The sequence below is a fragment of the Mirounga angustirostris genome, unplaced genomic scaffold, assembly GCF_029215605.1.
Source record: "Mirounga angustirostris isolate CCGP_5_RB_7025 unplaced genomic scaffold, mMirAng1.0.hap1 SCAF_4, whole genome shotgun sequence".
NCBI lineage: Eukaryota > Metazoa > Chordata > Mammalia > Carnivora > Phocidae > Mirounga > Mirounga angustirostris.
This window is the reverse complement of record NW_026991712.1, coordinates 137,361,269-137,374,389: the sequence shown is the minus strand read 5'-3', so window position 1 is coordinate 137,374,389 and position 13,121 is coordinate 137,361,269. Positions and strand designations below refer to the sequence as shown.

General features: G+C 48.7%; 1 protein-coding gene across 7 annotated transcripts in view; it reads left to right on the top strand.

The window, feature by feature from the left end:
* The window catches only part of AK4 (adenylate kinase 4), a 126,577-nt gene that overhangs the window by 50,416 nt on the left and 63,040 nt on the right, over window positions 1-13,121 (top strand). For 2 of the 7 annotated variants that reach the window (XM_064589018.1, XM_045897488.2), the window contains exons 1-2: window positions 7,884-7,973; window positions 8,438-8,715. The exons of 1 other annotated variant lie outside the window; for it this stretch is intronic. In XM_064589018.1, coding sequence (XP_064445088.1) covers window positions 8,571-8,715 — 145 coding nt within the window. In that variant the 5' untranslated portion in view covers window positions 7,884-7,973; window positions 8,438-8,570. 4 more of the 7 variants (XM_045897487.3, XM_064589017.1, XM_045897486.2 and 1 more) reach the window with 4 other exon arrangements.

Here is a 13,121-nt window from a genome sequence, read left to right as displayed (position 1 = left end):
TAATTGAAATTCTCTTGGACTAATCAGGTACGTCACTGGAGTCAAGGTCAGTTCCTCAAGCTTCATTGCTGGTACTCAGTGAGAGAAAAGGAATAGATGCTGAGGAGCCAACCACAATGTCGAACTCCAAACTTTTGGCAGTGGTAAAAACTTCATTTCGGTCAAATCTGTGTCTCTAGGCTTTGCCCCAGTTTTGATGGAGACTGGGATTTTGGAAGTGCGTAACTTTGAGGAAGCATCCTGGTCTGGTTGTCACCCATCCTCATCAGCATTCACTGAGACACCATTGTTTACATCTGGTTTTCAGTCACAGGAGACCTGTCCCTCTCTCCTTCTCATGCCACCCTCTTGAGTAAATGGAATTACTCTGCTGAGGCATATGGGGAATCATGTGAGATTTTTTTCATGTCCATCTGGGATTTTAAACTCAAATGCCTTTAGAGGCAAGTCAGGGATTTTGAACTCAAATGCCTTTAGAGGCAAGTCGGTATAGTAGACCAGGTGTAAGATAATAGGGAGTAAGGACAGAAGAACCTGGAGAGGGTATGCTCCCCTCAAAGTCATTCAAAACCAAATTGTTTAAAAATTCTGTGCTTGCCAAACAAGACCTGCTTGTAGACCAGATTCAGTATGTGATACACTTCACTCTGGAGTCTTGCCCCCTCTCTAGGTCCTGCCTGGGAAAGGGGATACAAACCTCTGGATTTGGATCTTTCCAGCCTATCTGCTTTTATCCTCCATGCTGGGGCTCAGTCCTGGGAAGTAAACAGGTGTGCATGTCCTTTTTTTCCAAGGAATCATTTCCACTTAAATTCGCCTCTGAAGGCACCTGGGTGGCTTAGTCAGTTAAGCATCTGCCTTCAACTCAGGTCAGGATCCCAGGGTTCTCGGATTGAGTCCTACATTGGGTTCCTTGCTCAGTGGGGAGCCTGCTTCTCCCTCTGCCTGCCGCTCTCCCTGCTTGTGCACTTGCTTTCTGACAAATAAATAAAATCTTTAAAAAATAAAAAATAAATAAATTCTCCTCTGACTCTCCCCTCTCTCCAGCCCAGGAGATTCCCTTCCCTTCTTCCCTTCCCTTTCCCTTTCCCTTCCTTTCCCTTTCCTTTTCCCTTTCCCTTCCCCTTCCCTTTCCCCTCCCTTCCCCCTCCTTTCCCCCTCCCTTCCCCTTCCTTTCCCCTTTTCTTCCCTTCCCTTTCCCTTCGTTTCCCCTTCCCTTCTCCTTCCTTTCCCCTTCCCTTCCCCTTCCCTTCCCTTCCCTTCCCTTCCCTTCCCTTCCCTTCCCTTCTTTCTTTCTTTCTTTCTTTCTTTCTTTCTTTCTTTCTTTCTTTCTTTCTTTCTTTCTTTCTTTCTTTCTTTCTTTCTTTCTTTCTCAGAGAGAGTGAGAGCATGAGCACAGGTGAGCATGAGTGCGGGGTGGGGGCAGGAGGAGGAGGGGAAGAGGGGGTGGGAGAGGAAGAAGGAAAGAATCCCAAGCAGCCTCTGCGCTGAACATGGTGCTCAATTCCATGACCCTGAGATTGTGACCCAAGCTGAAACCAAGAGTCAGACCCTTAACCAACAGAGCCACCCAGCTGCACCCCTAGGAGATTTTTCCTAGTCCACGCTATGGAGAGTAGGAAGCCTTCAACCATTTACAAACTCCCAACTCAATTGTATTATACAAACACAAGCATTTTTTCCATTTCTGGCGGCTTAGCCCAAAACTCAAAGCTTGGTTTCTCTCTTCTGCTGCATTATTTCTTTCTAAGGTGATGGGCATAAAATTCCTTAGCTATTACATGAAGAGGGAGAAGGATCATGGGTTGAAATATGGGAAAATATTATCTTGCTCTATTAACTAACACTGCCGTGTGGTATATTTGAAAGTTGTCAAAGCAGTAGATCCTAAAAGTTCTCATCACAAGGAAAAATACATGTTTTTGCACCTATATGAAATGATGGATGTTAGCTAAACTTATTGTGATAATCATTTTACAATATATGTAAGTCAAGATGCTCTGTATATACCTTACACTTACATAGTGCTATATGTCTGTTATATCTCAATAAAGCTAAAAGAAAAAAAATATATATATATACTATCCTGTTACAGAAGAAATAGTGTCCAGAAGAAGAGACTGCTTATCAGACTACATCTGGAATGCTTTAGGTGTTGCTGTGTATGGCACCTTAGAAGGAACATATTCATCCAAAGAATACCCAGTGTGGGAAGGGATTCTGAATCATATTATATGAATATAATCAATAAGACTTCTGTACAACATTTAGCATCAAAGACTGAGAATGTAAGAGTCAAGATAGGCTAACTTATGCTGGGATCATAACTGACCTCAAAAATCTTGGTGGCTTACAACAATGAAAATTTATTTTTTGCTCATGTTACACGTCCATTATGGTTCAGTCTTTTGTAGGGAGGTGAGGTCATCCTTACTGTGGGACCTAAGCCATTTTGCTGGCCATTGTGCAAAGAGAAAGGGGACAATGGGAACCCCAGCTCTTAAAGTTTCTGCTTTCATTTGCCAAAGTAAGTCATGTGGCCACTCTTGAGATAAGAGGATTGGGGGGGGCTGTTTCATGAAGGGAAATCAGAGCATTTCATGGACAGAAATATAATCTACTATGTGGAAAGTCCCGTGTCATCCTCTTTGGGGATCCTCTGTGGCTCATCTAACTCCCAGGAATTTGCATAGTGCAAAATGAGATCTAGTAGATGGCACAGTAATATTCAATACATATTAGCTATTATTGTTATTATTATATTCCATTAAGAAGGTAAAATTCTTTCCATATGTTACCTATCTATAAATCTTTTGAGACTGAACAGGAGAGCTTTCTGGTATTTCTTACTTAAGCAGCAAAAAACACACTGGCGTGCTAGTTTCTAGCAGGATACCACATTACTTAAGGAATGGCCGAGTAATTCAGAATATTTAGCGAGAAGCTTCCAGGTGCCTGGCTGGCTCAGCCAGTAGAGCATGTGGCTCTTGATCTCAGGATCATGAGTTCGAGTCCCACGTTGGGTGTAGAGATTGCTTAAATAAATAAACTTAAAAAAAGAGAAGCTCTTTAAAAGGGGGGGGGGCGCCTGGGTGTCTCAGTCATTAAGTGTTTGCCTTCAGCTCAGGTCATGGTCCCACGGTCCTGGGATGGAGTCCCGCATTGGGCTCCCGCCCCACATCGGGCTCCCTGCTCGGTGGGAAGTCTGCTTCTCCCTCTCCCACTCCCCACTGCTTGTGTTCCCTCTCTTGCTGTGTCTCCGTCAAATAAATAAAAAACAAAATAAAATCTCAAAAAATAATAAATAAATAAAGAGAGAAGCTTCAGATGGGACAAGACAGCTAGTTTTTATTTTTATTTTTTAAAAGATTTTATTTATTCATTTGTGAGAGAGAGAGAGAAAGAGAGTGTGTGTGAGAGAGGGAGAAGAAGACTCCCTGCCGAGCTGGGAGCCCAACACGGGGCTGGATCCCAGGACCCAGAGATCATGACCTGAGCCGAAGGCAGATGCTTAACCCACTGAGCCATCCAGGTGCCCCAAGACAGCTGTTTTTTAATATATGAAAGTCTATGTGAAAACAAATTACACACACAAATCACACGAGGGTAGCCCTGGTAGTAGAATAAATTTGTCTGGCAAGGCTTAATTCTTCCAAGAACCTGCCTCTAGTGCATGAAGCACGTTGCGCTTTGTGGGGTTGAAGAACCAATAATAATGAAACTTACGCTTATATAATGCGTACCACACGCCAAGCGTTGTTCCAAGCCTCTGCATATACTAATTCATGTAGGCACAACAACCTATGAGATTGAAACTGCTCCTAGTCCCATTTTTCAGGTGGAGAAAATGAAGCAGATTAAGGAACACATCACACGTCTGGTAAGCAGTTGAGCTGAAGACTGAACTTGTCGATCTGTCTCTAGAGTCCATCCTCTTAACCCTTGTGCTAACTTGCCCTTCCTTGCTTAGAATTTTGCTGAATCAGTTTCTCTTAAACTGGTGAGCACATTTCTGACCTTTGTTTCTCTTCTGGGTCTTCTGTACAGCTCTCCAACAAGACACGTCTTTTAAATGATACCTTTTTGGTTTGTCCCTCAGAATGATTTGTCCCTGGTGATCTCTCAGACAAGTGGGACCTATGATCTGGGTTGGGGATCTGAGAGCCACATTTGGGACTTGCCAGTTTGGGACTAACCACGATTGTGGTAGAGAGGTGGTGGTGGCAGGTGAGCATAGTTGGAACTTGACCCTAGAGTTGGCAGGCTGGCCTGTGGCCATGGTGAAGAACAGTGGGAATGCCATTCGGGAGCCAGATCAACAGCGAGCCAAGCGTCAGATCAAATGGGTCTGGCAGCAAGACCAAAACCTGGGACACAGCAATGATGTGGCTGTTGGTTGGCAGCAGGATACTGACAGATGAACTGGCAGGTTCAGGAAGGGAAGCTGTAAGTTAAAACCTGTAGAGATTCCTGAGAGGGAAGTCCTAGTGGGAAGAGCCTTTCATAAGTATCTGGCTGTTGAGGGAGCCAACCTGGTCTGCACACGAGTGACTTTAGTAGATTCCAGCTACAATTTGGTAACCTTCTTTTATTTTTCTCATCTTTATTTTAGTGTGTCCTCTTATTTATGGTTACTGAGTTACATTCAGTTTTTTAAATAAATTATTTAAACAAACTGAGTCAATATTTCAAGAAACATGATAAGTGGATAAGAACCAAGGTGGTACAAGGTTATGGCAAAACTGTGACAGTGATACGGAAATGACGAACGCTTACTAAACAGGAGCACGGCAGTCCAGGTAAGAGAATCTGATGTAAGGGATGTGTAAAGTGAGATCAAACGTGGACTTTGCATTACCACCCAGTGAAGTTGCCCAGAGACGCCAGGGCTTGACATCGAGTGGGGGGGGGGGGGGGGAGAATAGCCAACATTAACAAAGCACTTATTACGGCAAAGTGCTGTATATTTTTGAGGATAGAAAGATGAATAAAATTTGGCCCGTCCTCTTAGAGTGAGTTTACAGTTTGTCTCTAGGGGAGACAAACACATAGATATATATTACTTTGTACACTGTGATAAATATTATAAACAGATTTAAAACCCCAGGCAGGGGCACCTGGGTGGCTCAGTCATTAAGCGTCTGCCTTCAGCTCAGGTCATGATCCCAGGGTCCTGGGATTGAGCCCCACATCAGGCTCTCTGCTCAGTGGGAAGCCTGCTTCTCCCTCTCCCACCCCCCCTTCTTGTGTTCCCTCTCTCACTGTGTCTCTCTCTGTTAAATAAATAAATAAAATCTTGAAAAAAATAAAATAAAATAAAACCCCAGGCAAAGGAAATAGGAAGACGTTGATTAAATGAGTGTATGTGTGATAAAAATAGCTACCATTTATGGAGTATCTCCCAAGGGCCAGGGAGTCTGCGAAATACTTTGTCACATTAGCTCATTTATTCCTCACAATTAGGGAACTGAAATCAGAGAAGCTAAATAATTGTCCCATGGTTAATAATAGTGATGATGTTCACCACTGAGTACTTATTATATGCCCAGCACTGTGCTGAATCCAATATGTACCTTAGCTCATTTAAGCCTCCCTACTAGCCTAAGAAATAAGTATTAGCTCCCTTTTACAGATCAGCAAACCAAGGCTCACAGAGATGAAGAGACTTGCAGAGGTGGTGAATGGTGCTGTTGCAATTTAATCCCAGGGGTGTTAAACTCCAAAACCCATTTCTTCCAGTTCTATTGCTTCCAATCAGCTGCTGGACTGTAGGAGCCTGATTTGGCTGTGCATGGCGAAGGTTCATGGAGGGCTCCCTCCAATCTCGGCTGGGTTTCTTTATTCAGTTTACCTACGTCACAACTCTTTGTTTCATAATATAAGCTCCTAAACTCCTAAAGCACTAAGTCCTATGACAGCGTGAGTGACTAATGCTACTCCAAGAAATTATAAGGTGATGTTGGTAAACACATTTCCAAAAAGTAGGCAAAAGAACTGGGTGATAGGGAAGGTGGGATATAGTTCATCTAGTTTGTGAGGGCTAGGAACTATTTCCTGTGGGGACTCACAGAATCAATGCTTGATGGATACAAAAGGACCTTTGGGAATAGTAAATCCAGTGTCCTCATTTTAGAAAAAGAAGAGGTTAAGGGCCAAAGTTCCCAGAGCAGGCAGAGGAACCATGAGGCCACATATCTCCCATGTGTTCAATGAAGCTCAATGCAGCAGAGCTGCAGGTTTTCAGAGTGTGGAAACCACACTTTTCAAGGGCTGATTTCCAGATTGGCAGCCTCAGCATTACCTGGGAACTTGTTAGAAATGCCCACCTTGGGGTGCCTGGGTGGCTCAGCCGTTAAGTGTCTGCCTTCGGCTCAGGTCATGATCCTGGGGTCCTGGGGTCACCCTCTCACACTCTCCCTGCTTGTGTTCCCTCTTTCGCTCTCTCTGTCAAATAAATTTTAAAAAATGCCCACCTCAGACCCACAGATTCAGAAACTGTTGGGGAGGGGCTCCGCAAATCTGTTTTAACAAGCCCTCTGAGTGATTCTGATGCATGCTCAGGTCTGAGGAGGACTGCAACGTATCTACTATATATTGCACAGCATATGGAGGGAAAGGGAGGGGAAATTTAAGTCACCCCCACATTCACGGAAGCTCTCCTCTTTGTTCCCAGGTGAAGGGCTGAAGGGGCTCAGTGTAACAACCTCCTGATGTCTACAGCAAACTCTGAGATATTTTAGACAAGGGAATGAGCCTATTGAACAAATGATGAGCTGAGGTTGGTGGCCTGGATGTGCTCTCAGGTAGATGGAGACTAGGCGTTGTCTGGCTGGCTGTCTTTGGAGGAGGTACTGGAGGAGAGGGTCTGGGGATGTCAGGGACAGAGAGAAAGAAATACTCTGCCAGGCTCTTACTTACTCGCCCCCCGCCCCCCAACAGTGCAGCCAGGACTCTAGAGGAGGCTCTTCTCCTGAAGAAGGGACGATTTTTATCTGAGGTGGGGAAATAACAGAAATTGATTTGCACGTTAGCAACGTCTCTGGTGGCTGCACTGAGGATGGACCGGCGGAAGCTAGAGACTTAAGGGCTGGCAGTTATCACACTAGCGCGAGTGGGAAATGAAGGCTGTGGGGGGTGGCTGGGTGGGTAGGAACAGACTTAAGAGAATATGGAGTGGGATACGCAGGGGAGGGGAGGGAGGAGAGAGCACCCTTTGGACTTGGTGAGTTATAACTGTAGTGCCAAACATCCTGGGCCCTGAAGTCCTGAAATCAGTTCGCTCTAAGAACCTGGGCACAGGTTAGAGATCATCCCCTCCTTCCCTCTTCCCTAAGGAGCCGGGCTTTGGAGTCAGGCAGCTGAGGGTTCAAACCTCCATCCATCTCTTTGGTTCACAGCTATATGCCAAGCGCCTAAAACAGTGTCTGGAACACGGTATAAGCTCAATAAACATTTGCTGAATGAACGGCGATACGCCAAGCCTCCTTTCCTCCTCTGTGAATACTCTATCTGGAACGGCTGTTGCGTAAGGAAATCGCCTAGCCCTGAACTTGACGCACAGTAGGCGATCAACAAGTTGTATTTTTCCGTCCCCTCAACAGTAGACGGGGTCCCCAGGCGACCGCAAGAGAAGGGTGTGTCCCTGCGCCCCCACAGCCCCCGCCGGGGGGTGGGGAGCACGTGGGCCGGGGGGGCGGGGGGCGAGCGGAGCGGCGGGAAGGGGAGGGGGCGCCGGCCGGCGACTCGCGCGGAGCCGGTCTCCCCGGCTTACGTAAGGCGCGAGTCCCGCGCGGCCGGCTGGGGCTCGGAGTGGGGGCGGGCGGAGGTGGCGCCGCCCAGCGGGATCCGGGTTGGAAGCCTCGCGGAGCGCCGCGTCCCAGCCGAGGTGTGTGTTTACTTGACTGCTTGGGGTGGAGAGGCGACCGGACTCGGGCTCCCCGCGGCGGGGAGCGCATTGGTTCCCCCCGGCGGAGGTGGGCGCTGGGCGGTCCGCGCGGGCGGCGGGCGGCGGCGACTCCGGGGGATTGACAGCCGCTGGGGAGGGGCCGCGGCGCAGACTCCGCGCTGCCCACGTGCGAGGCCGGGGCAGGGGCTCGGCCCCCAGGCCGCCCGGTGCGTGGGGCGACGAGGCACGCGCGTGGAGTCGCCGCCCCTCCCGGCTTCCCCCTCGGTGGAGCCTGGCGCGGGGATGCCAGGCGGCCTGGTCCCTTCCTCGAACGCCGTGGGGAGCAAAAGAGGAAGGGACCGAGGTGGGCCTGGCCGGGCGGCCCTCCGAGCCCCTGAGGTCGACCCGGGGATTCGGGACTCGTACCGAATCGCGGCGTGGGGGCGAGGAGGGCGGGGATGGGTAGCGTGGCGCCTTTCTCCGCCTTCGAGCCGGCCCCGGCGCGGGGCTGAAGGGAGGGGTTGTCTCAAAAGTCACTCCTTCCCCCTGCAGGGGCGCCCGGCGAGTACCCGCGCGAGCGGAGAGTGTCAGAGGCAGAAGCAGCGGCAACAAAGTTCCCGGGGCTTTTCCGAGGCTGCTGTCCGGGTTGCCTGTTTGGCCGCCCCTTCCCTGCCTGGCGAAGGCAATGGCTTCCAAACTCCTGCGCGCGGTCATCCTTGGGCCGCCCGGCTCGGGCAAGGGCACCGTGTGCCAGAGGATCGCTCAGAGCTTTGGCCTCCAGCATCTCTCCAGCGGCCACTTCTTGCGGGAGAACATCAAAGCCAACACCGGTGAGGGGTGCGGGGGTGAGCCGTAGCGGGATCGGGTTGGGTCGGGTCTCCTCGGCCCCCGGGCGCCCTTCCCCCGCCCGCGTGCGGTCGTGCAGGCTCCTACGTGCCTGGGAGCATGCAAACGGTGGCCCGCGGCCGTGCGGCTTAACCGCGCCCCTGGAGGAGGCCGAGGCTCGCAGGGAGGAGGGTGGGAGGTGCATGGGGCTCCTCTCTCCGCCCGGGCTCCTCCTGTCTTGGGGAAGAGCCGGTAACCATCCAGCTAAGGGTAACCACCCAGACAGCCGAAAAACCCCGAGCTTCCCTCTCGCCCTGCTTCTTTAAGGCAAAGCCCTCTCTGCCCACACCTCCCTCGCGCCCCCAGGGAACTGGGGCGCCCCCTGCTCTCGCCGCCCACCTGTGGGAGTCGGGTCCCACTGCGCGCTGGGGAACCAGTGGCACCGCAGGGCTCGCAGCCGCGCGCTATTCCTGCCCCTCCGCGCCGCCCCGGGCCTTGGGGCAGAGCCCCGGTGGCTTTGAAAGGCCTGTCTGTCCGCGGCCGCCTTCTAAGGTAAACTCTCACCACGAACTCCCCCTCCTTCCCTGGCCCTCCTTCCCCAGCCGGGGCCTGGCCGTTAGGAGACTCCGTAAGTAGGAGACTCGATCTGATAAATTATATTTTAAATCCAGCTTCCCTGGAAATGGCTTCTTGAGAAAGCTTCCCTTGGCTGGCGTCGTGGATTTGGGGATGCAGATCGCCTGATGGCTTACTCTTTCAGTAGGGCTCTTCACCCCTCTCCTTCCGCCCCACGTCCACCCCAGTTCCCGATGAATTGGCATTAAAAGGCGCGAGGTGGCAGTTTGCGCTGCTGGTACATAACCCTTCTGGGATGCATATATGCTCATAATTAGCAACTCCTTCATGAAAACTTGTTATTGCAAACGGGGTGCTTTATTCGCTGCTGCCCTCAGCGGTCTCCAGGGTAGTTATTTGCCCATCGGTGGGCTAATTATCCGGAGATCTTCATTACAGAAGCACAGATCAGTTTGCAGAGGTGGGCGGAGGACCGTGCTGAAAAACAGCGTAAAAGCTAGGAATTAAGAAACCTCTCCAAGGCAGAGTTTTATTCATTATCTCTTCAGCTATTGCAAAAGCAAGATTTTATTTTGATTCTCAAAAAGACTCGGCCTCCTCCCCCCCGCCCCCCATCTCTCAGAAGGAAAAGTTCTGTGTACCCGGTTGCACCTTGAATTTTCTCTCACCTCAATTGGGTCTGTTTTAATTTTAATACCACATTTAGCTGCATTTTATTCTTTTTGTTTCGGAATGCAGTTTGGGGGAAGAGCTGTGTGAGAGGGGCTGTAATTGGCTCTGGTTTCTCTGAGGTAGGGAGCCAGGAGGTTTGGTGATGGGAGGAAAGGGTGCGGTGGCTTTGAGCCCATTTCTTAGCATTCTCTATACCTGACTCGGGGGGGCTGGTTTCATTCTGGCATGAGGGACTGCACCCTGTCCGTCCCAAACTGGATTAGTGCCCTTTCCATTTTTAAAGAGAATGTGATGGGAAGTAGCTTACTTCCGAACTTTCATAGAGGTTTTGAAAACTTTCCAGTTGCTGTTGTCCCTTACTCTCACTTTTTTTTTTAAACTTTCCCTGGTTTTTGGATTTTAGTTTCTGTTCTCTTTCACGTGCCTTCATTTTCTCCCAGAGTTTCTCCCTGCTGTAAGACTGTGACTATGAAGTGTTTAGATTTTCTTTTTCTCTTGGGAACCAAGTAGTTTTTGTATAAACCAATTTAAAAACTGTTTATCAGTGAAAGAGAAGAAAAATGGAGGGCAGCAATTTGTTTTCAAAGTGGCTTGTTTCTGGTGGACTTGGAGGGTGTTCTCAGATTTTCTCACAGAAGGTTCGAAGAGTCTTACAGGCTCAGTGCCTGGTAAATAAGAAAACATTCCGCAGTATTTATTTTTCTGTTACCTTCTGTTTGCTTTTAGCTAATTTTCTGGTAGAGAAACACAGCAGCCCCTCTGTATGTACCCCCGTTATTAAAGTTGAAGGTTTGGAGGAGATGATGAAGCATGACAAAACCCCAGGAGATAAAATGTTGGTGGGAATTTGAGTTGGAAAGTATCTCAGGCCATCTCCTCCAGCCTTGCTTCTGGCGTACTCCTGCCCACATGGCTCTCTTGCAGCCACCGCCTGCTGAAATGACAAGCTGCTCGTCCTGGAAAGGGCTCCTCACTGCTTCTGGGAAGCCTTCCCTCGTCTGCCCTGGCAGCATTCACTTCTTTACTCTTCACATAACTTGTTGATGTTGTCACATGCAGTGCAGCAAACGTCTGATTCATCCGGTAGATACTTACCGAGTACCTCTGATGTGTCAGACAGTGTTCAAGGCACTGGGGGTTGTAGCACTATTTAAGATAATCATGTGCCCCTTGTTGTCCCTTCTCTCTTCACCATGTTCCAGTTCCCGATGAAGAGACTTCAGGGCCAGGGATATGGATGGCGGAAGTACCTTGTGCATAAAAAGAGTTCAAGTCTATGTTGGAGGCATGGGTCACGCATTCTGTCTGCTACTCAGAAGTCAGATAACCTCCAGTAATTGAGTGCATTCTGTTTAATTAGCCTCGATTTATGGTAAAAGTTTGTGTTTACTATGGATCAGATTAGCCTCAAGATAGCTGTCACCCATTGGCACTGCCTCATCTGCCTGGAGCAGTGCAGGCTGAGATTTAATCAAAGACTTTATATGAAGACCCACACCCAGGCGCCTGGGTGGCTCAGTCGGTTCAGTGTCTGCCTTTGGCTCAGGTCGTGATCCCAGGGTCCAGGGTCCTGGGATCGAGCCCCGCATCGGGCTCCCTGCTCAGCGGGGAGTCTGCTTCTCCCCCTCACTCTCCCTCTGTGCTTGCTTGCTCTCTCTCAAATAAATAAAATCTTTTTTTTTTAAGCTTCTCTCAAATAAATAAAAAGCTTAAAAGTGGGGGAAGGTCAGAGGAAGAGGCAGGCTTCCCGCCGAGCAGGGAGCCGGACATGGGACTCGATTCTGGGACTCCGGGATCATGACCCAAGCCAAAGACAGTCGCTCAACCGACTGAGCCACCCAGGTGCCCTCAAATAAATAAAATCTTAAAAAAAAAAAATGAAGACCAAATCAGAAACCAAATCTTTGGTTCTCTTTGGTTTTCTTTAGTACTTTGCATGAGTAAATAGAAGGGAGAGTTCTCATAGATTGCCAGGAGGGGGTCCTACACTCTGTTCTAAGGACTATTAGCCTTTCTGTGTGTGTGCATACATGTGTATAAGCATGTGCATGCACACACACGGCTGGCACTTAGTAGTGAGTCCTATTAAAACTCCTTATCTCTTCTGTTGAGTGATGGTGACTGAAACCTCCCTCTGAAAGGATGTGAGAATCCTGCTTTAAGGGTTGGACAAATAGTGACATTTAAAAAAAAATCACATTATTCTGTACTGGATCTACTGTCTCAAGTGCAGGAAAATTGGCAGATTTCCATTTGGAAGCATCCTGGACTTGATTGGGAGAAAGGATGTTCAAGAACAAACCTGTTTCTGCTCTTAATTAATATTAACTGCAGCTCTTGCTGGGGTTTGCAGATGGGACCAGCATTTCAAATTAGACTATGGCCTGAGCCTCTTTTCTCTGAAAAGCTGACCTAGTTCAGAGGGCTCAGGTTTTTGTTTTTGTTTTTGTATTCTTTAAGTATAAATGTGTGTCTTTTCTTATGTAAGAGTGATAACTTCTGAGCCTTGGAGGATAGAAAGGTTGTATTCGAGAGACTTGACAGAGTTGAACAAGGTATCTAAAACAACTTTTAATAGTTAACCTTTGTGTAGATTATAGAGTGTCTTGGCTTATAGGATTTCTAGAATAGTCTCTGTTCTTTTTTTTTTTTTCCTAGCTTGGTCAGACCCTGGGTATAGCCCAGGTCAAGGTGATGAGGGAGCATAAGGCTGGCTGAAGACAAAGCATAACCTGACACCCTGCAACCTCCCCCCCACCCCCCCACTCCTGGGTGGGACATGTGTGACATTCTTCCAGGAATCTCCCAGCTGTCTTCATGTTAATACCTTGCTAGAGGGGAAAACAACCTTAACTTGACAATGGCATGGCCTCTGGTACCTTGTAGGTGTCTTGTAGGTGGGTCCTCTTTAGCATATGAAAGTTCTTTTGAAACCTCCCTTTTCCTTACTTCCCCCAACTCCTGAGAGTGTAGAATCCCCACTCCTCAAGGTCCAGGTGCAGCAGCTCTTTCTGCCCACAGGTCCTGTCCCAGTGCTTTAATAAACCACTATTTTGCACCAAAGACGACTCCTTTCTTGGTCTTCCGATCCAGACCTCCCCCCCCCAAACCTCGCTTACATTCCAAAACCACATCAAAGGATTTGACCAGTTTGGGGCATCTC